Here is a 26,726-nt window from a genome sequence, read left to right as displayed (position 1 = left end):
TGGTTTGGCAGAGGGCAAAGTTAAGTTTCATAACTTTACATATATATTGTTCAACTTTAACTTTGCACCAAGTTAGAGCTCTGCCTTATGTACTTTATTGCTTATTTATGTGTTTTTACTATTTGATATTTATTAAACTGTTTTCTAAATATGAATTGTCTATCAATTGTTGAAGTCTTATTTATGTGTTTTTACCAGAATAAAATTTCCCTCTAACCTCTGACCTGTTTGATCCGGTGCTTACTGTTATTAATGTAATCTATTTATTTCATTGCTTGATAGGCAGTGTAAGAGCACACCTATCTTCCCAGGTTCTGAGTCAAAAAGTTACAGTAGCCTACATGATTACTGTATTATAGACATGAAATGTCCTGTTTCTGTTGATGTCTGTCCTGGTTAATGACTAATGATGTGTGTGGCACAGATGAAGTACAGGTAGGCTACTTCTGCACTGATGTATTGTGATGTTTGTGCACCTAACTGTCCAAGGCCTGTCAGACTGAGTATCCGCCTCTTTATGTTGAGTACCAAGAAGACAAATGGCAGGTCTGTATGTGGAATGTATGCTAATCCATTCCAATATTAAACTAAAGTATCAAACCTCCCCTGAACTTGCCAGTTTATCAGGTAGGCCTAGATAAAGCTAATGTAGTCAAATATAACAGCCCTGTATATACATGTTAACTTCAGCAAGGTTATAATGTTGCTTTTTAAAATGTAAATAGCTTTTCAGAGGTGTTGGTCCATCCCATGTATATGAAGGGTAGACTAAATATTAGAAACACCTCTCAGTATAACGTTACAGTTCAACAGCACCACAAACCAAGCTGACACAAAAAATAAATCACCATCTCTAAAACATTAAATAAAGACGTTATACAATATTAAACTGCATTAGTTTTTAACCTAGGTATGCCTAATCATGCCTAGGTGTGCCAAGTAAACTGTCAAGTCTACATATAAATGATAGTAGACAGGTTAAAAAGCATAGGATGATTAGACAAACGTACAAAGCTAGAGAGACAGGCTAATATGGCCCGTCCTCCTCTTCAGCTTCTCTGTAAAGCGCACCGAGAGCAACGGCAACCAGCCTCTGATCCATTTTGATGTCCTTATCATTTTTTATATTATTATATTATAATTATATCATTTTCGTTTTATTGTCAATATATATGACAGTGAAGATAACCGGAGTAGACAGGACCAGAGCCGAGCTGAGTTGCTGACGTCATCAAGTTCGCTGCTGTTCCGACTGCAGAATGACCGTACTGCGTCCTCCCATCCTCGGGAGTTTGTACTCCCGAGTCGAACTATCCAAGTCTGAACTAGCAAGTTAGCAAGTCCAAACTTGACAATACTTGGTATTGAGAAAGGGCCATAAGAGACAGTAAAGCAAATATGTAGCCTGAATACACACACATGATCACACACACACACAGAGAGACAACACATTCAGGTTTTTTCCAATTAGGAAATTTCTTTAATAAAGATGATTGAAATCATAGCATCTCTTAAAGCTGAATAATATCTCATCTTCAATGATTACATGCATAAAAGATGCAGATATTATAAATACCCCTCCCCCATACCATGTACCTCGATTACATGCCAGTAAGCAACATCTTTCTGATCATCTCAGTCAGACATCGTATAAAAATCACCAGGTAAAATGAGTAGATGGTCATTTCCACCTATAGAGCATCCATCCGTACATATAAAAATAAGTCTCATAAGCAAAATAAATAGATTGCACCCGAAGACTGCTTCATCCAGTCGGTGGGCGACAGGGATTTCATCCTTCATCTTATGCTGTGTTCAAGTGCTCTTCATAAACAAACATGAACTTAGTATGACGTCAAACATACACAGCAGTGAAAAACATGGCGCTGACAAGTAAACTTCATCTGGATCGTTCATTCATTTTGTTGGAGAGGACGGCCTCTTTCAACAACACGTGCACGCGACGTTTGACATTATTGCACAGTGATGTCGTCACAGTTTCTCCCCCCCCCCACCAGAGACAAAGGGAGGTTGGTCTTTGGGTCGTCCCTCTGTCCCTCGCCTTCATCGTCTAAACTCCGTTCTTCACCAGCTCGTGGACTCCTTTCTCGTCGATCAACAGGTTTGGATGAAACTCTCGTCCCTTCACCAGCTCTTCCAGACCCTTGAAGTAGTAAACGACACCATCAGGACATTTACCAACCGTTCTTAAGAAGACATTTATTCTTACGCCATTCTTCACCAATGTTTTCATATTTGGGAATTGTTCTATGCATGCTCAAGAGAAAACTTATGCACATTTGAACGCTGACATTTTGGTGCAAAATAATTGGTCATTGTGTTTTGTGCAATTCGAAAGTTGTATAACATCGTAGGATATAAATCCCAATAACTTTTTTATTATTTATTAACATTTTAATTATTATTTTACAAAGATTTGAGATCAAACCATTGTTTTGAAATTTCATTAGTAGTGTGCCCTTTGCCGGACACTGTATTTATTATCCTTGCAACTTTTTTCTTATTTTATATCCACTACTGACGCTACTTAGTGGCGGCTCATTTAGCTTTCACTTTCTTCAGAAGAACCTCCAGTTTTGTTTTTTTTACATTTGGAGTCTGGTGCCAAACCTTATTTAGACTTTTGTTCTTGACATCGGCTGCGTTCCAATTACATTTTCTTTTTACTTTAAGTACTCACTACAGCTGCCCTTACAAAGTACGTACTGCAGCCTGCAGTATGCATTCAATTGGTACATGCGACTTCTTCATAACAATGTGCTTTAAACTTTGACCCTCTTGCTCATTTATCCGACCGCTTCTGTCAAATTAACTGTCAAATAAACTGTAAATAAGCTGTCATCTGTTGGAGGCCCAGAGGATTGTGGGTCGGAAAAGTCAGAAAAGCACGCTGGCTTGAATTCTGAAAAATGCGACTGGATGCTGTACAACATCTCGGTATTTTTCTGGCACTGGTAATAGGTATTGGAACGCACCCTTCTAAATTCTGTGTGTGCACATGGCCCTGCTGTCTCATGCCCTTTCATGTGGATTGGCGTAGCATTTCGTAGCTAATTTGGATCAACTGGCTTCCTATTTACGAGGACAATGGGAGTCATCACTATAAGAACACAGGAGTGAACAATTGTGGTTTAACACGTCATGAATCTGACGTAGACTTTTCTTATGACCTTTCTCAAGAACAACTTTAAAAGAAGTTTGTGAATGAGGCCCTTTGTTAGTTAGGGAACAGATTACAGGTCAACAGAACGAGAAAAACATCTGGAGTTTCCATTTAGGCCTCGCCTCCTTACCTCTCCCCCGTAGGACACCAGCGGGGAGATCTCACACTTGATTGGCAGGTCTGTTCCATCCTTCAGGCTGTGATGGGAAAGGAACGAATTCAGGGAGGAGCAGAGGAAGAAGAAGAAGAAAAAGAAAAAAGAAACAGAATGAGTGATTGTCTCATGAAAAAGGGCGGAGGGACTGTAGCTGAGAGAAACAGCTGTACATCCTCGACACAGCTGTTCTTCTACTGCGGCCGGCTTGTGATTAGAGTTCAAAAGGCAGAGGATTAGAGCTTCATCATTCCCAAACATGACCAGTGATTAGCCCTCTGACCCGTAACAGACTTCCTCTAGAAGAAAACAGACGAATGACAGGTAATGTGGTTGCTTCCCAAAAAGGAAAACAGTGGGAACTTGCCTCCACATTGCCGTCACTCGAGGCGTTTATTTCTAGATCATCATTACAGACAACAAATCACTAATCATCAGGTGCTCCAGATGTTTTCTGAGCAGCTGCCCTGTATCATTAGAATGAAGGAAAAGCAGAATGATCGAGGAAAAAGCACACCCTTTAAGAGCCAGAATAACATTCATTGCTGCCATGAATGTTATTGAAGCACATGCTCATTTATTATCACGGCTGGAGGATTTAAACTGAAAGTCGAGTAGCAAGCGATGAGCGGCTGGGCTTGTCGTCACGATTTTGCACACAAATCAACAGCTTTGTCATCTATTGCAGAGTTGCCACTGTTTGCAAGAGCGCCCATTACCCAGCATGCAATACATTATGTGTATTAGTAGAAACTATCTGAGGGGAAAATGATCCGTCAGCAGGTCATTATGACTGTACATCATCTGACCGGGACGCTAAGAGCACTGTGTTTTTCAGTCGTGTAAACTGATCCTCGCTGTCATTTCCTTCATCACAACTGACTGTAAAGAGATGAGGAAAAAAATGGCTGCCGCCTGGCGTGCGTCCACATAGATTCCTCTCCGCAGTGGTAATGAAGGAAAGGGGATCAGAAGTACTGTTATATAGTGTTAACACGTCTGAGCGAGCGGGAAAGAAAGCCAAAACCCCACCACCATGCACTCAGTACTGCAGGGGGATAATAATTACTTTCTGTTGCCATCATCTGTGAAACTGCCTGCTGCTCCGTCTCTGGAAACATTTTCACGGGACACACAGGAGCAACACCAAACATGAGAGAAGGGGAAGTGAGAGTGTGAGGCTAAAAAGAATATTATGTCTATAACACAAACAAACAAACAAACAAACAAACAAACAAAAAAGCCAATGCATGTAGCTTGTACACAAAGTGTGGGGAGTGTTGGGAAGGTGGAAGTGACGAAGACCCATGAAGATCTGTTTTGTGACATGACATGCACGATGCTGTGTTTTTCTGCAGGCTGGCTGTGGTCACCTTGGTATGGCCGGCACATGTCTGCCGTTCTCGTCGATAAAGTGGCCCCCGCCGTTGAGCACCCAGCGGTGGTGGAGGGACATGAGGCCGTGTCTGGCTGTGGTGGGCGTGTCCTTTGCGTCCTGGCTGTCTGCGTTCTTCAGCGGGGAGAACTCGTCCTCCCGCAGCACCTCGTAGACAACAAACGTCCTGTTGGACATAAACGGCAGCACATCAGCACACAGGAAAATGCAGCAGAGGGAAGACAATCAGAATTTTACGAAGGAGGAATAATATTTTTAAGGATTTACGTGTGCGGATATCTATCCTATCAGTTTGAGCTTCTTTGATACCTCCACTACCTTATTAAAGATAAAACCGGGTTGAGCGGTGGATATCCTGCATTTACCTTCAAAGACAAAATGTGTGTCGAAATAACATTTTAAATCAAAATTAAATATTGTCGTACAGCCCAGAATTAAGAAAACATCTTTGTTTGGTACAGATCCCTGAAAAATCACTTCACTTCAATGAAAATGAGAACAATGATGTCAAAATGAATTCTCCATTCTCTAATCATTTCCTCGAATATCACAAATGATATCGCAATTTAAATAATCAGTCAATAGAAATCGCAATTACTTATTTATTTTTAAATAGTTCAGCCCTATTTTAAGCTGAAATGATTAGTCAATATGCAAGAAATTATTCAGAAATGGATGTGTTAAGAAAACTGGATACTTCATTCCAAGGTCGCGCACAATTAATTCCTATGAAAGTTGCACACTCGGCACACACAAAAGTTTTTCGGAATTTCCGAATGGATCAAATTGTGGTCGTAAATCGTTTGACAGTAAATTCAGGTCATTTGTGACACATCATAAAAACTGTGTCCTTTGATATACAGCCGTGGATTGTTTAGTAGGAAAATAAAGTGTGCCTGTGTGCTTCATGTGATCGATTGTGGCCACAACCCCAAAAGAAGTAGACTTATTAAGCATTATTATTAACATTTTCAACACTTGGCAGGTGAACAGCAACCATACATAATGCACAGCACATATGGCCACACACTATGAGATCCTATCTTCTGAGAAAGACCCAGAAAAAAAAAGAGAACTTTTATAGAATTCAGTTGCAAAGTGAGTCAGCCCATCTGGATTCTTCTAAAGCTGCCGGTCTGCCAGTCAGGGCACAACTGTAATCCATCTCCACAGCAATTCAGAAAACCATTTCTCATCCTTTTTACTTTGAAATGCAACAAAATAAACCTCGAAGGAACCTGGCCGTGTTTTTCCATCAGTCCATCATTACAGGAATCCTTTCATTAGATGTATAGCCCTATTAGCAGTGACGTGGTTTAAAGATGATGTCATGCGACACACTGGAGGAGTTGGAACGAGTGAACAGCTCGTAAAACCCTCCATCTTTCTGCAGAGAGCTTGGCAGGACTCGGTCTGCTGGATCAGACCTTGGAGCAAAAAAAGTGGGACTGGGGCTGCTGGATAGGGATCGTGGACTGGAAAAAGAGGGGGTTGGTTCATGCATGGAGGGACAGATCTAGGACCAGTCAAACCCAGAGACCCGGAGGCCTGCCAGAGGAACATATGCAATCCAGCCACCTCAAAAGGAGCATAAAATAATCATTGTATTCTTTAAGGCCTTTTAGTTTGAGGCGAGAGGCTGCCTGATGACGCCGTCACACACACTATGAAAAAAAAAGACACGCGCACACACACACACACAAAACAAACACACACAAACACACTGTAACTCACTTGGCGAACTGGAAGATGTCAAAGACAAACTTTTCCATTTTAATCCCATTTGGTTTGTCGGGTTTGACGAGTTGACCCTCCGCGTTCACATACGGGATCTTCTTCTGGGCCACGTGGTGCTGCAGCTCAGGCTCGTACTTCCTGATGTACAATCACAGAATAAATCTGGTTCATTGCAGTACTTTTACAAATAATATTTATACTACTAATAGTAATAATAATAATAATATTGGTGATAATATTACTAATACTACTACTAATAATAATGATAATCATTATAAGCATAGTAATCATAATAAAAAATAATAATAATTATTGTAGTGGTGATAATAAAATAAATACTTATACTACTACTAATTATAATGATACTATTACTAATAATTTTTTATTATACTATTTGTATTATTAATAATCATAATAATAATAATAATCATAGTATTCATAACAATACAAAATAATAATAATAGCGGTGTTAATAATACTAATACTAATATTAATAATCATAATCATATAGATACAATAATTGTAATAATCATAAATATATTAATATTGGTGATAATAATGCTAATACTAATAACACTAATCATCCTCATAATTATAGTAATATAATAATAACAAAAAAATAATATTAATATTAGTGGTGATAATAAAACTTCTACTACTACTACTTATAATAATTATAATGCCATGAAGTTACTGTTCTTGCTGTAAGAAACCACAACTACTGAAAACAAATATTGACAGAGAAGCTAACAAACTGCATAAAAGCCTAAAACAGTGTTCATATGTTCAGTCTTACTGTACGACGTCTCTGAGGAAGGAGAAGCTGAAGAAGTGATTGGCCACGTTTCCGGCGTTGAACATCAGTCGGCCGTCATCGCTGCGCTTCTCAGCGGTTGCCAGGGTGATCTCGCTGTACTCCACCACCTGATAATGCCCGTCCACCTTAGAGACCACACCCACCGCCTCCGTCGGATTGGTTTTCTCCACCACCTGGAAAAAGATGACGCAAGAGGACTTTATTGTCTGGCAAATTGCTGACATGAAAACTGTACAACTGAACTATTAACATATGAGATCCATATGTCATCTTTAAAGGCAATTTTGATATTTTAGTTGCAATTCTCATTGCATCCTGACAGCAATCAATGAATCAAATACTCTGACAAAAAAGAAAAAATCCTTCCTCAAGCTGTGATCTTGACAGCTGTGATTCTTAACAACAGCCATGTTTTTTTTGTTTACATTTAACTTCACTTTTTGCTAGATTTAGAAACTTCTGGAGCTAGTGTGGCTAGCTGCTTTCATTGGAAAAGAGTTTGCAACACTAGGCTGCTTTTTTATTAAGATCATTTTTATTAATCTAGCAACCTCTTGCTAGTTTTTTCAAGATTATCAACCCGACCTTTAATTCCTAGCATTATGCTAAAGAATTCAGCAGTTTAAGACACAACCTAGCACATATTTTATATAAAAAATACGGACCAAAACAATATGAAAATGTGCCCTGATGTTCCCCTTTCTTCACATTTTCTGTATGACAAGTACAAAATAGCTGTATCTTAAGCAAAAGGTCAAACAGCCAACAATAGTGTCAAACTTATCACTAATAACACGTTTATTAAAATGAGACTTTGCTCTTTAAAATAAAACATCAAGCAGAGAGAGAAGTTTAAGACTCAAACACTCAACTGTCTTAACAGTGTGTTCCACTTTAAACAACCAGCAAGTTAAAGTCTGCACTGAATTACAAAAAAACAACCCTCTCCCCATCTGCTGGTTGCTAATGACAGAGTGGAATCCTGATGAGGGGGTTGGTGAACGGGGTGGAGTGAGGGGTGGTGGTGGTGGTGGTGGAGAAGCCACATGAACTGTAGTGGAGCTCAGTAATTTATGATGGGAGGGTGGGACTCTGCTCTGATCTGATCCTTCCATCTCCGCTCCACCGCACGACTCTTAATGTCAAACAGTTCCAGAAGTTAAATATTTAAATATGTTAACTGGGAAAATATTCACAGTATGATAAAGAATATATCTATATATATTTCACTGTGCTCATACACAGTTTGTCTGTGTAGATATATGCTATCTTCAAAGCCACCATTATCTTGCCGTGCTGTTAGTTAGCAGTTGTCTTTTTAAATAACTAATGACTGTAAATTTAGATTGATTTGACCAAATATCAGTCAACAAAACAAAAGCATCTTGCTAGTCTGCTCTCTCTCGTTAATTGTTTATTACTATTTGGATCTCCTATATGTTGCAACCTTAACAACTATATAAACAACTTTTCTCAGTGTTCCACCAGCAAACAAGTCACTTCCAGCTTCACTCAGCTCAATCTTTTTGCAACATTTACTTCATTTCTTCCTCCATTTTCTCCTTATTTTGATGTGCCAAACTTCCCTCACATTCAGATTTTGGAACAACGTCGCTTGTCACCAAATAGCAGAGAGCTTCAGTGGGACACTATGATGTCATCATCCAAACAAACAGTAGGAGTTACTACTGCATTTCTGATAAAAATAGAAATATGTATAAACACTACAAAACCCATCATAATATATCTACAGTTAAACTGTCTTGATCTGTCTCATTCACAGTCTGGCTTCCAAAGCTTTAAGTAATTGTTGTTTTTTGGGAGTACGAATATGTTTATTGTGTGTTTCACTGTCTCATCTCTTCTGTTTGCTTTTTTTCTACCGTGCCCCAGAAACAACGGATCTATGTTTGGATTTTAGGTATCTACCCTGTAATGTGTTGCTTTATATTATCTTTCTTCATTTATCAAATATGTCAGAGAGGAAAAGTAACTATAACAACAAAGGACAAGACTTTGCCAGTGGATCTTCTTCCTGAACGTATCTCAAACTGATGGACCTGTTCTGTGAGGTGCATCACAACTATTTATTCCATATACATTGTGTTGACTGTATATATATATATATTACAAACCAAACAAAAATGAGATGATTATGAAAAAAAAACAAAGTTATAACTAATCATGAAATCTTGAATATGGTTTATCCACTAGAGGAGAAAAAAAAGTTTCCGATACTCTGAAAAGCTTTTTTCCTTCCCAAAATGAAAGCACACTCTGTCCAAAGAAACAGTTTCGGGAAAAAAAAAAGGTTCCTTTCTCCAACATCACTCTCATGTTATCTGAGACCGTGATGAAAATGTAAGGCTCAACCTTCACATTTTCTAGAAAGCTGTAATGAATTTATTGCTCAAGAAGACTGCAGGAGGAGACATAGTGGACGATATCGCCACCCAGTGGTAAGTTGTGGAAGGTGCAGCTGTCTTGAAACAGAACGTTAAACTGTTGTGAAAGTAAACTGACCAGACTTTTTCATTTAAGACACACAAAAAACTGACTGACTAATCAGACTGGATCACATTCAGCCCTCACGGCTTCACTGCTGACAGTTTTTTTTCTTGCAGACTTATTATGCACACCAATATTATTTATAGAACTAATAAGGGTGTTTCTTGACCTTATTTGATCCGTAATAAACATTGTGTGCATGCGTATTATTATTATTACCTCCTGAACTGATAAAAGGTAACTGAGCTTATCAGTGTTGCAGGCGAACAATATTGAGGGATCATGTAACTTTATGACAGGAATATATAAGCTCATGACCTGCTGCTGTGTCAACCCTTGTTAATCTGTCTTCTCTCTAAATGTAGCATCTGACATGAAAGAAAGATTCTTTATAGCTACTTAGAACAAAACTAAAGGCCATTTTTACAACAAAAATCAAGGTAAGTAAAGGTAACACTTTAGGCAACATAAAGATCCATGTGTTGTGATCAAGATGGCTGATTCTTAAAAAGAAACACCATGAAACACCATCATTAAGATCCTTAAAAAAATGGTGGAACACATCTGATAATTCTGTTTCCCACCTAATTAGCACCAAAATCAACCCTAGGGATGGTTAGGGAATTTTGAAGAAGGGGTTGTATGAGGTGCTTATCCATAGTCAGTGTAGAAACATTTTGGAGAAAAAGACAGTAGTACCAGCACTGGAGCAAAGCAATGTGCTGCTGTGGAAACCTATTTTACACACCTAAACAAATCAATATCAGTTACAGTGAGCTGTATATTTAGAATATTTTCACTGCTTTAACTTGTTTTCCGACGGGGAACTGAAGTTCTTATCCATCTATGCTCTTTTCAAAGCCATGAGAGTCCATTGACAAAAAACATGATTTTACCCTTGGATATCAGGAGTTGCTGATGGTAAAATTACTGTTTTTGTCAATGAAGTCTTGTGGCTTTGAAGAGAGTATAGATTGATAAAAGATGTAAAATCCCCGTTTGAAACTGCTGTGTGACTACAAGGTAAAGCGGTGAAAATATTCTTTATTTAGAGTCCACTTTCACAGATTTTTAAAGGTGTTTAAAATATAGTTTTGCTCCTGTACTGGTACTTCTGTCTGTTTCTCCTAACTGGGGGCGTGCCGACCGTCATCTAACGTATTAATACACTGACTTTGCATAAATACCTCATACATTTTTCCCACACCCACATTCCACCAGTGTTTCCTTCCTCGTGGAATTTGTATTGCAGATAAACTAGATTGGTGGATGGTTGGTATGTTAATGACTTTAAACTAAGTTGTGGTTGACGTCTTAAACATGGCAACATTCTTGTATAGTGCTCTCATATTTAATTACAATGTCCTGATTAAAGGGGAACATCTTTTGTTTAAGTTTTGCAATGCACGTTGACTAGGATAGAATACAATTACAGATCAGGTGGAGATTCAAATTTAGATTTCTGATTATCAAAAAAGTTGACAACTCCTGTTTTAAGACCCTGAAGCAGTAAAGAGGACAGAAAAAGACATAAAGAGCAAAAGGTGTGACCCTGACCCTGAGCACTGGAGCAAAGCAATGTGCTGCTGTGGAAACCTATTTTACACACCTAAACAAATCATATCAGTTACAGTGAGCTGTATATTTAGAATATTTTCACTGCTTTAACTTGTTTTCTGACGGGGAACTAAAGTTCTTATCCATCTATGCTCTTTTCAAAGCCATGAAAGTCCATTGACAAAAAACGTGATTTTACCCTTGGATATCAGGAGTTGCTGATGGTAAAATGACTGTTTTTATCAATGAAGTCTTGTGGCTTTGAAGAGAGTATAGATTGATAAAAGATGTAAAATCCCTGTTTGAAACTGCTGTGTGACTACAAGGTAAAGCGGTGAAAATATTCTGTATTTAGAGTCCACTTTCACAGATTTTTAAAGGTGTTTAAAATATAGTTTTGCTCCTGTACTGGTACTTCTGTCTGTTTCTCCTAACTGGGGGCGTGCCGACCGTCATCTAACGTATTAATACACTGACTTTGCATAAATACCTCATACATTTTTCCCACACCCACATTCCACCAGTGTTTCCTTCCTCGTGGAATTTGTATTGCAGATGAACTAGATTGGTGGATGGTTGGTATGTTAATGACTTTAAATTAAGTTGTGGTTGACGTCATAAACATGGCAACATTCTTGTATAGTGCTCTCATATTTAATTACAATGTCCTGATTAAAAGGGGAACATCTTTTGTTTAAGTTTCGCAATGCACGTTGACTAGGATAGAATACAATTACAGATCAGGTGGAGATTCAAATTTAGATTTCTGATTATCAAAAAGGTTGACAACTCCTGTTTTAAGACCCTGAAGCAGTAGAGAGGACAGAAAAAGACATAAAGAGCAAAAGGTGCGACCCTGACCAACCTTAGCTCCACATTCCGCTCCCTTCTTCACACAGAAACCAATGAAGGAGGGGTCTGCCACTTTGACCAGGATGTTATCGACGCAGTACACATGGATGAATTCAGTCCCCCTCCTCTCCATGTCATCGATGATGCCCTGGTTACCCAGAGCTCTGTAAAGACCCCCGTTACCATCTGAAAAACAGGCACAGGGACGCTCGTTTTGAAACACACAAACTCCACATGGCAAAATAATAAAAAACACAGCAACAATGTAAATGGAGCCGAAAGTCATAAATCCTGAGCCCAGCTTACCAGGAGCCATGGAGAGCTTTCCTTTGCTCTCCAGGATGATCTTGCCGTTGTAGTCCATGGCTGGTAGCATGCCCTGCTGGAAGAAGATGATGTTGTTCTTCTCCAAGCCAAAATAGTTATGTTGTGAGAAGTAGTCCTTGGTGGACCCCATTGTCCTGCCGCTGGTCATGATGTACCTGAAGGCAACACAGAGGGAACTTAGCGGTGCTTCATGCATTACTTGTCATCCTCTCTATTTTAAATAATTCATACAAGTGTGAAACAGGTAACTGAGGGATTGCAGGTTACATGATTAGGAAAAACCCTTCCAAGTAAATATAAAATCTCTTTTTAGTCTTTTAAATGCTGCAGAAAATGTCAGTACCTTACAACAAAACAGACGTCACTTCAAGTCAAAGACATATAAAGTTTAAGTATATGACGGATAATTAAAATTTAACAACTTCTTTGCAGAATCAGACCTGCTGAGGATTATGTATTACGCCCTTTCGGACTGTTAAACCCTAACATGGGTGTCATGTCGACTTTATGCACTCCACTGCCCTCTTGTTATCTCCATCTTTTAAACTTTCAGCCTGTCCTTTGATCCACTTCACGGGGAACTAATCCTTTACCAGTAATACAACTTCCTTGACTGAGTTTCCTTTGAGGCAGTGATTAGACCAAGTTAATCATCATGCAGACACAACAAGGATGAATGGTTGTAGCTTTCATAACGAAAAGAGAGACAGTATTTTGTAGCTTAAATCCTTTTTTTTCTACAAATAAAGCTTCAATTCAACGGACATGCACACTTACTAAAATGCCTCAGTCATCTTTTCCAAAACAACATGACGTCTTACCAGGGAATACAGCACTTGATTTTGTGCTTCTGCTCAGCCAGCTGTTGCAGTTTCAAAATGCGTTCGGCCTGGATCTGAAAGAGGGTTTTGTGGGACGGCAGCCCGACGTCGTACATGCCTTTGGGGTAAGAGACCCCCAGTCTGGTTCCTTGGCCCCCAGCCAGCAGCAAGACCGCCACTTTACTCTGAGAGATGCAGTGTAGACCTGAAGGGGGCACAGAGCACAGTTTGTCATATATTGTATCAAGAATATTTGCTGTATGAACGTAGCGCTGCAACGATGAATCAGTTAGTTTTCAATCGTTACATTGACATTAACAATTTTTCTAATCAGTTCATCTTTTTGAGTTATTCTTTTAGGGAAAAGAAAGTTAAAATGATCTGATTCAAGCCTCTTAAATGTGATTGTTTTCTGGTTTCTTTACTCCTCTGTGACAGTAAACTGATTTGATTTGAGTTGTGGACAAAACAAGACATTTGAGGACGTCCTCTTGGGCCTTTGGAGACACCGATTTTATGAACCAAACTACTAATCTATTATTCGTGAAAATAATGTACAGATTCATCTCAAATGAAAGTAAGCTCTTTCTATAAAGTTTATTTAAGACAGTGAAACAACATGCTGATAAACGATGAACAATATCACTAAACTCACACAATATCTAATCACTAATAATTCTTATTGACCACATAAGGACATCTTTGATAAATAATCATAACCTTAACCTAAACAACACTGATAACATGTAATAATTAAATGTATTAAGCCGCCCAACATTTTTACAACTACTCATACAGGACTTTGGCGAGGTAATAAATTAGCCCTAATCTGGAATTGATTGACTCCGCATGAGCATTTGTGCATTTCATTGTCTTTATTATGGTTCAGTGGTTCATTCGGTTTATGATGGTTCCACTTTGTCTTACATAAACTGCTGCTACGTATACTCCTTCTGTTAAGTGCCAAAAGACAAGGTTTATACCAGTAAACTGGGCGGGCCTGCTAGACTTTGACTACTAAAACCTACACGCACAGACATGTACACACACACACACACACACACACACACACACACCACACACCACGCCCTGCACACAGATTTGGTTCTGACAGAACTAGAGTGACCTCATGATCGAGGGTCAAGCAGCAACCCTATTTACGTCAGTCCCAAATCAAGACCAGATGTGCTCTGCTGCCCGCCCTCCACTGTCATCATCCCCCAGGAAAACCCACACTGAATGGTCAGACCTCCACTGCAAAGGGGGATTGCGCAAACAATGCAAGCTGACTCACTCATATTTCAAATCTACGCAGGAGACTGTTTGTGAGTTTCCGAAACCACACAGTGAGCAAACGGGGAACATGGACCTTTTGATGTTTTTATTTAAAAATGTTCCTATTGTATGGGAACTCAATAATCAGACAATATCAATAACAAAAGTTGCCAGAATGCCCGCCGTCCCATCTCAACATCAGAGCATCTGGATGAACATGTGATGTTTTAATCCTCTTTTAAACTCCCCAGTCTCACAAGGAGGTATTTCCTCTCCCTCCCTTATCTTGGAAAGTTGCTAGCGTGATTGTTACTGCAGTAATTAGGCGAGTCTTACAAGTCTAATAACTGGTAATTGCTCACAGGGTGACTCCCTCTTCATGACATTGCTAGAATTCCAATAAAACCAATTATTGACAAAAAATATCCTCTTTGTTTCATATAACATGTAGTAGACTGGTTACATAAAGGTGTAAAAAATAAAGCTCAGACAGAAGCTGTGTGAAAAAACAATACCTGGGGTCAGAAACAGTTTTGATGGAGCTCACCTGCCTCCTCCCAGTCTTTCAGTCTCTCCTTGTCTCTCGTCACGCTCCCCAGCACCTCCCGCGGCACCGGCTCCATGCGGGCGTCCAGCTTCTCCTGTTTGGCGCTGCTGGACGTGTCCATGGCCTTCTTGAAGAACCCATTGATCTCCTGAAAGTCCATCCCCTGCAGGTCAACGGTCAGGTCGCTCTGCTCCTCGGGGCTCAGCTTCTTCCAAAACTGCAGGAGGTGAGACTGGCCGGCTTCGGCCAACCTCATGGCGAGTCCGCTGGCGTTTGGGTCCATGATGAAAAGTGATTCTGATTAACTCTGCCACACTGAAACACAGATTAAATGTGAATTATGAGCTGGACAATAGCTAAGTACCACTGAGGATACAGATGTCATGTCCTCAGCCATATTTCTGGAAATTATATATGTATACAGTACCAATCAAACGTTTGGACACACCTTCTCATTCAACTACTTTGAAGAATCTAAAACATAAACATAATAATAAACATATTCTGGTTTGTTGAGCATTTGTTTGTTTACCACATAATTCCATATGTGTTCCTTCATAGTTTGGATGTCTTCAATATTAATCTACAATGTAGAAAAAAATAAAAATAAAAATAAAGAAAAACCTTTGAATGAGAAGGTGTATCCAAACTGTCCAAACTTTTGGTACTGTATATTAATTATAATCTGAATTTATTGTATAATTATGATTCAATTGTTATAACTCTGGGGTTAGAAAGAGGAGAAGATGAGTTAACATTGTACAATTACACACCTATTACATATGTTTGGTTTTTATTCTGATTCTAATATTTTTTGGGGGACTAAGTTTTATTATGTTTAAGCAATAAAACAAAACAAAAAACATGTTTAGACCCTATGAAAGGAATGTGGTACATTCTCCACCAGAGTAACACACCTGCCACCTGGCCATAACAACACAGATACAATTATGTTTTGTAAGATGGCTTGTCAAAACTCCTTTAGGAGAGAGTGGAGTTTGTATGGGGTCTCATGACCTCGGTATTTACTGTGCTGTCTACTGCTTTTTAAACAAGAACATCCAGTGAAAACACAATGCATCCTCACCCAGCATGACAATTACATCTGGCACTGGAAGCTTTGGTTGAAATATGTTTAATCAGTGTGTTGGCTTGAACACAACCAGGAAATCATTACAGGAGGGGGACTTTTAGCACCAGTATTCACAATATTGTGTATATTTACAAGCTTTTAAAGGTTATTTTGACCAAAACACAGCAGATATGTGTCTTTTTTTAGCAGAGGACAGCATGGTTTAATGACACAGACTGCTACTACTAAGCTGTGCTATTTACAAACAGTGTGTTTCTATGCAAAGTGCATGTATAACATCACTCAATGGGATCCTGCAGCACATGCACCAGACCAGCTGATCGGCTAACTGAGGAGCTAACTGTTAGCATAGCTCAGAGAATACCTCAAATATGAATTATATTAAAGAATATTAAACTCTTCTTACCTTTAACAAGTGCTCCTGTCGGGGTTAAGACCATTAATGCCACCCAGTCGTTGAGCTGGTGTCTTGTACTGGTTTCAGGGCTCCTCCCACCCGGACGACACCTCCTGGTACGTCACGTTTGACGTGGCACATGGCCGCAGTGGAGGTGATGCGTTCAAGTGCTGCTCGGAAATCTAACACTTCTTATTCTTGTTTTGGTTTTACTGAAGTTTATATATATTTATATATATATATAAACCTTCAGTAAAACCAAAAAATTTAAATATTAGAAAAAATTACCTATTAGTACAGTCAATATACAGTCATGTATTTTTATATATATATATAAAAATACATGACTGTATATTGACTGTACTAATAGGTTATAAACTGGATATTTAATCTGTGTCATTTAAATATTTATATAGAGCATATATATATATATATATATATATATATATATATATATATATATATATATATATATATATATATATATAAACATGACTGTATTAAACTTTTATATTTAATCTGTGATATATTTATATAGAGCTAAAATCTAACACTTCTTATTACTTTTTTGGTTACTGAAGGTTTATATGTGTCATTTAAATATTTATATAGTGTAGCAATATAAATGATGCTTTCAAGTGCTGCTTGTAAATCTAACACTTCTTATTCCTTTTTTTGGTTTTACTGAAGGTTTATATTTAGGAATATATATATATATATATATATATTTTATATATATATATATATATATAAAAAAATACATGACTGTATATTGACTGTACTAATAGGTTATGAACTGTATATTTAACCTGTGTCATTTAAATATTTATATAGAGCAATAGAAATGATGCTTTCAAGTGCTGCTCTTAAATCTAACACTTCTTATCCTTTTTTTGGTTTTACTGAAGGTTTATATATATATATATATATATATATATATATATATATATATATATATATATATGACTGTATATTGACTGTACTAATAGGTTATAAACTGGATATTTAACCTGTGTCATTTCATATTTATATATACCCCCTTGCAACTGTAACAGACTTTTGCTTTTCTACTCCCTTCACATATCAGTAAAATCTTGCTTTCTTACTCGACACTGAACCTATCACGACATGGACACCAGAACCATTACAGTCAAAAGTCTCTCATCCATCTGTCTTCTTTAATTATGTATAAAGTGGCATTTTGTCTTGTTTGCACTATTCTTGGCCTAGAAGAAAGCATCTTCTCTTCTAAGGTCAGACTTTTACATTTTTAAATATTATATATTATTCCAGGTTTCCTGCCAAGATGTAATTTACCCTTAATGGATGAGAGATTTTGCTTCTGACCTTCCAGCAATAAAAACAAAAAATCTAAAATATTGTTATAATTTGTGTTTGATGCACAATTGTCTTCAACCTAGTTTCCCTCTGTTCTAACATGCGTCACTATCCAACAAAAGTGAACATTTATTCCTAGTTGCTATAGATTCAGGTCATATGAACCTCAATTAAAATATCACAAGGATCTGTTTGAGCTGTTTTAACGCTTTGTTTTGCAGCTGCATAATCTGAACATATCTCTACTTTAATTTGTCTTCAATAACTGTCCAGTTTTCAGATACTTTCTCATGTTTGCTTCAGATTACATTTTTTTGTTGCAGTGCCTCACTGTGGCCACTGGAGGGCAGTGAACACCAGGGACTATTTTCCCTTTTCTAATAATGCTCTTTGTTTTTTTATACAAAGCAACAAAATATGTACAAAAGCATACATCATTCACAAGACACATATAATCATTTTATAAAATATAAAAAGCAATTGTGTTTGGTTTAGATTACATTTTTTGTTGCAGTGCCTCACTCCGGCCACTGGAGGGCAGTAAACACCAGGGACTATTTTCCCTTTTCTAATAATGCTCTTTGTTTTTTCCAAACAAAGCAACAAAATAAATACACAAGCATACATAATTCACAAGACACATATAAGCAATTTATAAAATATAAAAAGCTATTTTGTTTGCTTTAGATTAAAAAAACAAATGTTGCAGTGCCTCACTCCGGCCACTGGAGGGCAGTGAACACCAGGGACTATTTTCCCTTTTCTAATAATGCTCTTTTTTCAAACAAAGCAACATAATATATACACAAGCATACATAATTCACAAGACACACATATAAGCAATTTATAAAATATAAAAAGCTATTTTGTTTGCTTTAGATTAAAAAAACAAATGTTGCAGTGCCTCACTCCGGCCACTGGAGGGCAGTGAACACCAGGGACTATTTTCCCTTTTCTAGTAATGCTCTTTGTTTTTTTTATACAAAGCCACAAAATATGTACAAAAGCAAACATAATTCACAAGACACACATATAAGCAATTTATAAAATATAAAAAGCAATTTAAAAAAAACCAGGATTGATGGACCTGCTGTGTCAGTACAGATTCACACTCCGAAGCAGGAGGTGGCGCTAATGCACCAACAGCCGCTAAATAAACCAACGAAGAAGAGTTCTGAATGCGGAAGTGGTTGTCCATCAGCTGACACGCTGTTGTTTTGGTCCTCCTCCCAGCTGAAATCCAACATTAGCTAGTTTTTTTTGTTGATGCTGTGACAGCTAACGGAAATGAAGAAGTTTTTGGACAACATTAAGAAAGACATTCAGTTTAAATCTGCGGGACCTGGGAAGAAACTAACAGAAGATACCAGGCAAGTAGAGCTATAGCTAGCTGGCTAACACTAGCTAACTGCTGTAGCCGTTAGCATAGAGCTAGTTTATATAACTAGCACTTCTAATTAGGGTAGCTAACAGCTAATCCCCAAACAGTCTTATGTAGCCAATGCTCTTAGTGAAGTAAGGGGACTTTTGACTATAAATAGAGCTGCTGTCAGTGCATAGTGTTGTTGTTGTTAGCATGTGGAATAGCACAGCTGGCTTAACTGCATTGTATAGTAGAAGCAGTCATTTATTTTGGTCCTTATTAACAATTTACAACCTAAAACCTGTCTGCAATCTGAGTTTATCATACACACCCTTTTGTACATATTTGTATATATATATATATATATATATATATATATAAGTATAATCTTATCTCTCATCACTAGTTCTAAGCTGTAGATATGCATACACAAAACAAAAACACAGTCCAAACGTTTTAATACAACAATAATAATCATACCACAGTTTTGTGTGATTAACACCTTGTATTCAGTCCTACTTCCTTGTCACATGTCAACCCCTTTGACACATGTAATACATATTTTCTTCATTTGTCCTTACCCCTGTTTTATTTCTTTAAACATCCTGTAAATTCTTACTGGCTGTTTCTAATTTCAAACAACCACAGTATAAATGTAAGTTTCCCATACCGGCACACAGTAGGTAATGTATGGAATTATGAGGGAAACAAAACCAAATATGTTGTGAATTCTGACTCAAGTTTTATATAATATTGCAATAGTTTTAGATACTTTGTTATAACATTATTTATGTGTAGTTTTGAACATATTTTATGATCAGCTATACACCCTTTGTATTTCAACTCACTTTAACATAATTTTCACTTGATTATTGATTTGCCGATTAACAAATATTATACACTTTTTTACCTTAATTCAATGATAAGTTGTTAATATCAAACCATTTCTTTAAGGCCCTTGATTCCCTTTCAACTGTATTCAGAAACATGTCTGAACTTCATTATCATTCTTATGTGTTAAAGCAACATGTTACTGTTTGGGAATAGAGATTTGAGGCCCAACATGGAGCCACGACGTACCCGTCTTCACTTCACTTTTCTGTCCTTATAACACTGTAGTGCCAAACCCGATATGATGCAGAGCAGCTCCAGGGCCAAACATAATCGCCATGCTCCCAGCGAAGGATCCCAGATGGCTGGAGCAGCAGCCCTGGCCAGGATAGAGCAGCAACCCCGGCCAAAGGTCCACACCTCTCAGGACGCCATCAGGAACCAGGGTGAGATAAACAGCCCTAATCCAGATCCAAATTATGTATATGTATTATTCTATTGTACACTCAAAACAATTCTCCTATAACCAATTAATCACCATAAAACAGGCATTTTTTTAGATAAATATATATCAATATTATTATTTGCTGTTTTGGGACAACTTGGACTACTCTCTTTGATTAAAAAACAAACACATCTGTTCACTTCTGTGTTTGCAGTAAATGTGAAGTTGTTTTTGCTCAGCTGCTAGGTCTGCTTTTGTTGTGCGTTGTTTTTTGGTAGGATTGTCTTAAGATGGATGTGTCGTAACTTATAATATTTAATATTCTGATGATCTTTGGATGTGTTCAGAAGTAATGCTTAGAGGAAAAGCAAAATATTTATGCAAATTAGTTCTGCATTTTTTCTGTATTTGTTTGTAGTTAAAAGAGAACTGGAGGCGGCTGCACTGGCAGATAAAGAAAAGGCAGACGCAGCAGAGGTGTGTATGACTGAGATTTGTTTCTTTAAATCAAGGTTTCTGAAATCTGGTCTGAATATATTGGTGAATGAAAATTGTTTTCCAGGGATCCAAAGTGCTAGTGAAAGATCCGTCTGTTTGTCAGTGTCAGGTGTGTATTTCACCTGTCCGCTAACGGGAGCAACTTTAACTAAGAGTGAGAGGGAAGTGCACATTAAAGAGGCCATTTTAATGGTACGTCTGAACATGTTGTCAATTGTTGTTGATTCAGCTCAAATTAGAATGTGTTTGCAACATGATAATTTAATCTGAATGTGATTGAATGTTATTCCACCATGTTTTGTTTGATAAACCTTGCACTTGTTTTTACTGTCAGCGGTTTGAGGAGGATACGGTTGAGGCCTCTGTTATGATGGTCCACACATTTAACAAAGACAGAGAGAAAGTGAAGGCTGCTGTGGACATCATAAGCAAGTGAGACATGTGTCAATGGTTGACTTTAAAGTTACTGCTAGGAACTTTTAACTTGTTATGAAACAGTTATGAAACTGTCTCTATATGACCTACATAATAAAACAACACCATCAGTGAAAAGTTGGCTATTTCTTTAAAGCTAGTTTGATGCTTGACATTGGTGGCATTGAGTCGGATTCAGGTTCACCAGAAACTGCTTAGGCTCTGACTCCAGTGGGGCCACCGGCAGCAACCAGCCTGACACGGACAGAAACGGATCCGGCTGCAGTAAAATAAGAGGTTTTCTAAACGGAGTCTGGTGCTCGGAATCACTACCACTTTTGTCCACAGGGACCGCCAAAATCAACACAAACTAAAAAGTTCCTTGTAGTAGCTTTAAGTTCAGTCTTTGTTTTCTTCTAATGTGGTCACAGACGTCAATGTCTTCATTAACTTAAACAAGTGTTTTATTTCTTGTATTTTCATTGTTTTGTCAATAGGTATATTGAGAATATATGTAAGAATCCCACAGAGGAGAAATACAGGAAGATTAAACTCAGCAACAAGGTTTACCAGGTGAGTTTGAAACTGGAGAATAGCAGTACTGTGGACCTCATCCTTTGACTAGAAGCATGAGGGGAAAAAAATCTTGTCTTTTGATGTTTTTCAGGAGAAAGTTCGTTGTGTGGAGGGCAGTAGAGAGTTCCTGGGGGCCGTGGGCTTCACAAGCATTATGCTTCCTGTAGACGGTCAAGGTAAACTCTAATCCTAACAAGTTACTTATCAACAGACAGCAAATCCTGTAAAAAGTCATCCTGTCAAACACAATTGTTCATTACCATTCAGTCAGTTGTTCCATATTCTGATTTGTGCTTCCCTTTCCTGGAGATCAGAGGAGGACGAGGAGTTCCTGGTCTTACTGGAGCACAGTCCCGATGCCCTGGAGCTGATGAAGGAGAGGAGGGACCGCCTGCAGAGAGGAGAGCCGGTCAGAGCTCAGCTGGACAGACAGCCTCAGGCGTTCAGGTCCTCTCCCAACGCTCAGCGCTTTGAGCTGCCTCCAGAGTTCTACAACCTGACAGCGGAGGAGCTCAAGAAGGAGCAGCAGCAGAGGTACAGACTCCTTGGTAATAATAGGTGGTAAACAGAGATGCACCCATTGAAATTTTCCAGGCAATTTCTGAATAATTTTTTTTAGTCTCACCTGCAGATACTGATTTTCATACACAAACATTTATGGAACTTTTATTTCATGGAAAATTTAAATTAATTGTAGTATCATAATAAAACATTGGCTATTAAATAAGTAACATTTATTGCAAAACTGCACTGAATTACAGGTCCATCACTCAAACACATCTCTAAGTTGTTCCAAATGTTTTTAAGGTCGTTCCTTCACAGCTTATTTTTGGACATGCAGGTGTTCAGAATTCTGAGCTTTAAGTCTTCTGACCCCTGGTCTAAGTTATAATGCCATTTAAAAATGGATCCATCAATAAATAAATTAAAATATGATATTTAGCAAAAGGAACACAATAACACAGTAAGTGCATTCGAGTTGCACTGTGTAATTTAGATGTCAAGACTGTATATTGCAAAGCTTTTTGTGGAGGCACACCCTCCACAAACTAACACGTATCTGCATTTGTAATTTGAGCAATGCACTTTGTCAGCGTGCGATTATGCAACGCGGATTAATTTAGCCTGATTACATCTTGCACAAGCATTGCTGGGCTGTTGCAAAACAACCACATACATGTCCGCACATCAAACTGGTCGATTAGAGCGTGTGATCTACTACACAGCTTCACGATCATCGGATGAAACAGTGGCATCTTCTGGACGCATGCAATGAAAAAAATGACAGAAGAAGCCAAAAGCAGATGTTGTTGACATCCTCGAACACACTCGTACTGTATGATAGTGGAACCATTCCATCCTACTTTGTGCTATGTGCTCCCTTGGCGTTGCTAAGCACCTCTCCTAGCAACACCTCCCCAGACTGGCCCGATGGTGTTTGTCCATCATCATTTGAGAAAACCTGAACTCATTAACCTGGGTTTCTTTTGTGTGTTTTTTTTTCCCCAGGAGTGAGTTGGTGGAGAAGACCGCCATGCTGCGAACTAAAGCCATGAGGGAGAAAGAGGAGCAGAGGGAGAGAAGGAAATACAACTACACTCTGCTCAGGATCAGACTGCCGGATGGAAGCCTGCTGCAAGGTAAATCAGAATAATACAAACCAACCAACCAAAAAAAAAAGGTTTTGTTCAAAGCCCTGATGGAAAATGGGGGTGAGTCACTAAAGATGGTGTGTCACCCCAGGGACCTTCTACGCCTGGGACCGGCTGCCTGTGCTGTTTGCGTTTGTCCGGGAGTCCCTGGTGGACGGCTGGCAGCCCTTTGAGCTCATCGCTCCGGGAAGTCAGAAGCTGAAAGAGACTGAAGAAGTCGCTCTCGCAGAGTGTAACCTGGTGAGTGGACACAAAATAACCCACATGAAGTAGTGCATCTAGATTACTGTTTTCATCACGTATTCATATATAATTTAATCATAAGTCTGGTGATATTCTCAATTCTTTTACTGCAAACAAATTCAGGGAAAGGCTGAAAACAATAAGGAATTATTCTATTATATATATATACTTATGTATATATTTTTATATATATATACTTATGTATATATTTTTATATTATATATATATATATATATACATGTATATATTTTTATATATGTATACATATATTTATATACATTTTTATATTCTCTCACACTCAGATATTGTATATAGAATAACTTTTGACTCCAATTTTCATTACTTTAATTTCTATATTCATGAAACAATTTTGATTTGCAGTCCCAATACGAACCATGGTGTCATCTTTTTCAAAAATCCAGTATTTTCAGTTCCCTGAAGTTGACGTTCCCTGTACACTTTTAGGTCCCTGCAGCTCTGCTCACATTTTCCTGGGATGCGGCCGTGCAGGCGGATATCGCAGCCGTGGGTGGGAAGAGCCCCGCCCTCCTCAAACCGGAGCTGCTGGAATACATTCGGACCCTGAGCTGAGCAGATGCTGTCCCTGAACTCCCCTTCCATCCACCCCCGGCCTTCTGGCACCACTGGGGTGGATTTGCCCCCCCTCCCCCCCCTAACAAATGACTAGAGATACGTTTATTTTTTACAAATGCTAACTTCAGTCAGTAACAGTGATAGTTTAGGGGCAACTTCACCCTGATGCGCTTGTTTTGCTGAGCATACCGCTCTCTCTCCTCGTGGGGTTAATGTCACTCCACAGCAGCACATTGTGCTGCAGGAGTCGCTGTAACAGATGGAGGGAGAGAGAAAGTCCTCTGTGCTCCAACCAACAATCTACCAGTCAGGTACACGTCATGTGGCATGTTGAGACTTTGTGTTAAATTGTCGACTCTTCCTCCTTGTTTGTAGTAAACGGCCCATCTTGATTACACAACAGCTGGATTAACAGTGTGGCTGTACAGCCATGTAGAAGGAGACTCGGAGGGTAGTGAAGTAAATGTGGTCAGATACCGTTGTGGATTTGTATTCTGTGTCGGCACCGAGCTTTTTTCATTTTAAAAGCTGCTGGGTGTCCGCGCGCTGGCTTTGACTTGAAATGCTATTTGTTTTGTTTGGCGGTGCTCGAGTTTAAACAGTGTTTTTTGTCCATTAACAGATGTGTTCTTTTGTGATACGAGTCTGGCTTTTCCCATTTTGTCCTCTGCTCTGCAGTGTTCTAGCACTCCTTCTCTGGTAAAAAAAACAACTTAAAATGTAATTTATTTTTATTGTGTATGAGCACAAGCCCAACTAATCAAACAAGTTTTTTGGATTGACTTAAAATGAACGCCTGAAGCCACCCTGTGATTCGGGTCAGTTCCAAAATGTATTGGAGCTTCCTTGCTGAATGCTACACCCTTCAGACAAGTTTCAGGAAAATCAGTCAAGTAGTTTTTCTGTGAAACATAAGTAGAGGTAATAAGGTCCCTAATGTATTAAGTTTAATACATGTTAGCCATGTGCTAACAGTGTGAAGGGGATTCTAATACCAAAAATATTTTCTTGTATTTAGCTGTTTAAAGCACTTTTTCCAGAATTATTTAAAACTATAAAACACTAAAGAGTGCCCTAAATGTAAAATCGCAACAAATAAACTTGATCATATAACTGTATCCACACTACTCAAGAGATACTTACTGTATGTGCAAAGGCTAACTGCAGAAGCTCCATATAAACAACTTGCTTTGGCATGCAGGCAGGCATGAGTTATATTTCTGTTTGTTCAATCTGGCAGCACGGACGCGTCTTGATGTTGGTTTTGAATTCGTCTTGAGTCTTGTATTTGTATCAAACACATTTCCTTGAGATAAAAAAACCGGTTTGTATTTCAAACACAGCGGGAGAAGGTGAAAATGCAAATACGCAACACCCGTCAGCCCATTGAATGCAATGAGGAATCAAACGTTTCAATTTACCCCCAAACTGTTGAATGTTTTAGATCCACCCTTTCTCCTGTCATTAAAGGTTAATATATTTATTTTGGCAGTGGTTTTGCTCTACATAAATGTATAGCAGGTAAATATGTAAAAGCCAGTTATAGTTCCTCCTGTTTGTGGTTGGTTGAAGACGACGACAACAACCTACCTCTCATCGCTCGTCTGTCTAATACATCTTAAGTGAGTTGTACACAAACATGTGACTGAAATGGATAAAAACTCCTGTTGGTTTTTTTTAATCAGCATTGTCACCTTTATTAAGAATAATTAGCAGTTATGTTCTGTCCAGATGGTCTGTTGTATTCCGTTGCTTTTTGAAAAAACCTGCCTGTAACCAAGATCGCTTGCATTGCATCTCAACCTTTTTGTTTAATAAACAGAATTATGAAGCAAGTGAGTGTTTTCATTTCAATCTGTAGCTAAAGGGAAGCTACTTTACGAATACTTACACTTGACATACTGTTTATATAAGAACCATAACAATGTTGTGGTTCCTAAAAGGCTCCTTCAACTGAGTTCAACTTGTTTTGGACATGTAGTACAACTGTCTGCAGAGGAACTATGACTTCAAAACTGTTTCAATGTTGAAGGAAATAGTTGTAAATCTGGATTTTGTCTGCGTTTCCTTATTCAGTTGCCTGCCCAGTGCCGTGTTGAAAGGAACT

At 38.4% G+C, this 26,726-nt stretch overlaps 2 protein-coding genes across 4 annotated transcripts in view; one reads left to right on the top strand and one right to left on the bottom strand.

The window, feature by feature from the left end:
* Positions 1 to 1,513: 1,513 nt before the first annotated feature.
* Positions 1,514 to 26,726, bottom strand: part of uap1 (UDP-N-acetylglucosamine pyrophosphorylase 1) — a 68,321-nt gene continuing 43,108 nt past the window's right edge. The window contains exons 1-11 of one of the 3 annotated variants that reach the window (XM_054602834.1): positions 16,675 to 16,758; positions 15,176 to 15,490; positions 13,354 to 13,558; positions 12,512 to 12,687; positions 12,219 to 12,391; positions 7,268 to 7,461; positions 6,469 to 6,609; positions 4,712 to 4,900; positions 4,408 to 4,449; positions 3,315 to 3,381; positions 1,514 to 2,164 (exon numbers count right to left, since the gene is read on the bottom strand). In XM_054602834.1, coding sequence (XP_054458809.1) covers positions 2,072 to 2,164; positions 3,315 to 3,381; positions 4,408 to 4,449; positions 4,712 to 4,900; positions 6,469 to 6,609; positions 7,268 to 7,461; positions 12,219 to 12,391; positions 12,512 to 12,687; positions 13,354 to 13,558; positions 15,176 to 15,458 — 1,563 coding nt within the window. In that variant the 5' untranslated portion in view covers positions 15,459 to 15,490; positions 16,675 to 16,758 and the 3' untranslated portion in view covers positions 1,514 to 2,071. Of the gene's footprint in view, positions 2,165 to 3,314; positions 3,382 to 4,407; positions 4,450 to 4,711; positions 4,901 to 6,468; positions 6,610 to 7,267; positions 7,462 to 12,218; positions 12,392 to 12,511; positions 12,688 to 13,353; positions 13,559 to 15,175; positions 15,491 to 16,674; positions 16,759 to 26,726 lie in introns of those variants that run through there. The other 2 variants (XM_054602835.1, XM_054602836.1) reach the window with 2 other exon arrangements.
* ubxn6 (UBX domain protein 6) lies at positions 19,198 to 25,331 on the top strand. Its single transcript, XM_054602837.1, is given in 12 exon segments — positions 19,198 to 19,373; positions 20,486 to 20,643; positions 21,061 to 21,119; positions 21,205 to 21,229; positions 21,232 to 21,332; positions 21,475 to 21,572; positions 22,052 to 22,127; positions 22,222 to 22,306; positions 22,445 to 22,664; positions 23,640 to 23,770; positions 23,874 to 24,022; positions 24,491 to 25,331. Coding segments are annotated over 12 exon segments (1,311 nt in total). The 5' UTR covers positions 19,198 to 19,290; the 3' UTR covers positions 24,617 to 25,331.

Source organism: Anoplopoma fimbria, chromosome 8 (assembly GCF_027596085.1).
Source record: "Anoplopoma fimbria isolate UVic2021 breed Golden Eagle Sablefish chromosome 8, Afim_UVic_2022, whole genome shotgun sequence".
In the NCBI taxonomy this organism is placed as follows: Eukaryota; Metazoa; Chordata; class Actinopteri; order Perciformes; family Anoplopomatidae; genus Anoplopoma; species Anoplopoma fimbria.
Note: the sequence above shows the minus strand (reverse complement) of the source record. Positions and strands in the feature narration are given on the sequence as shown.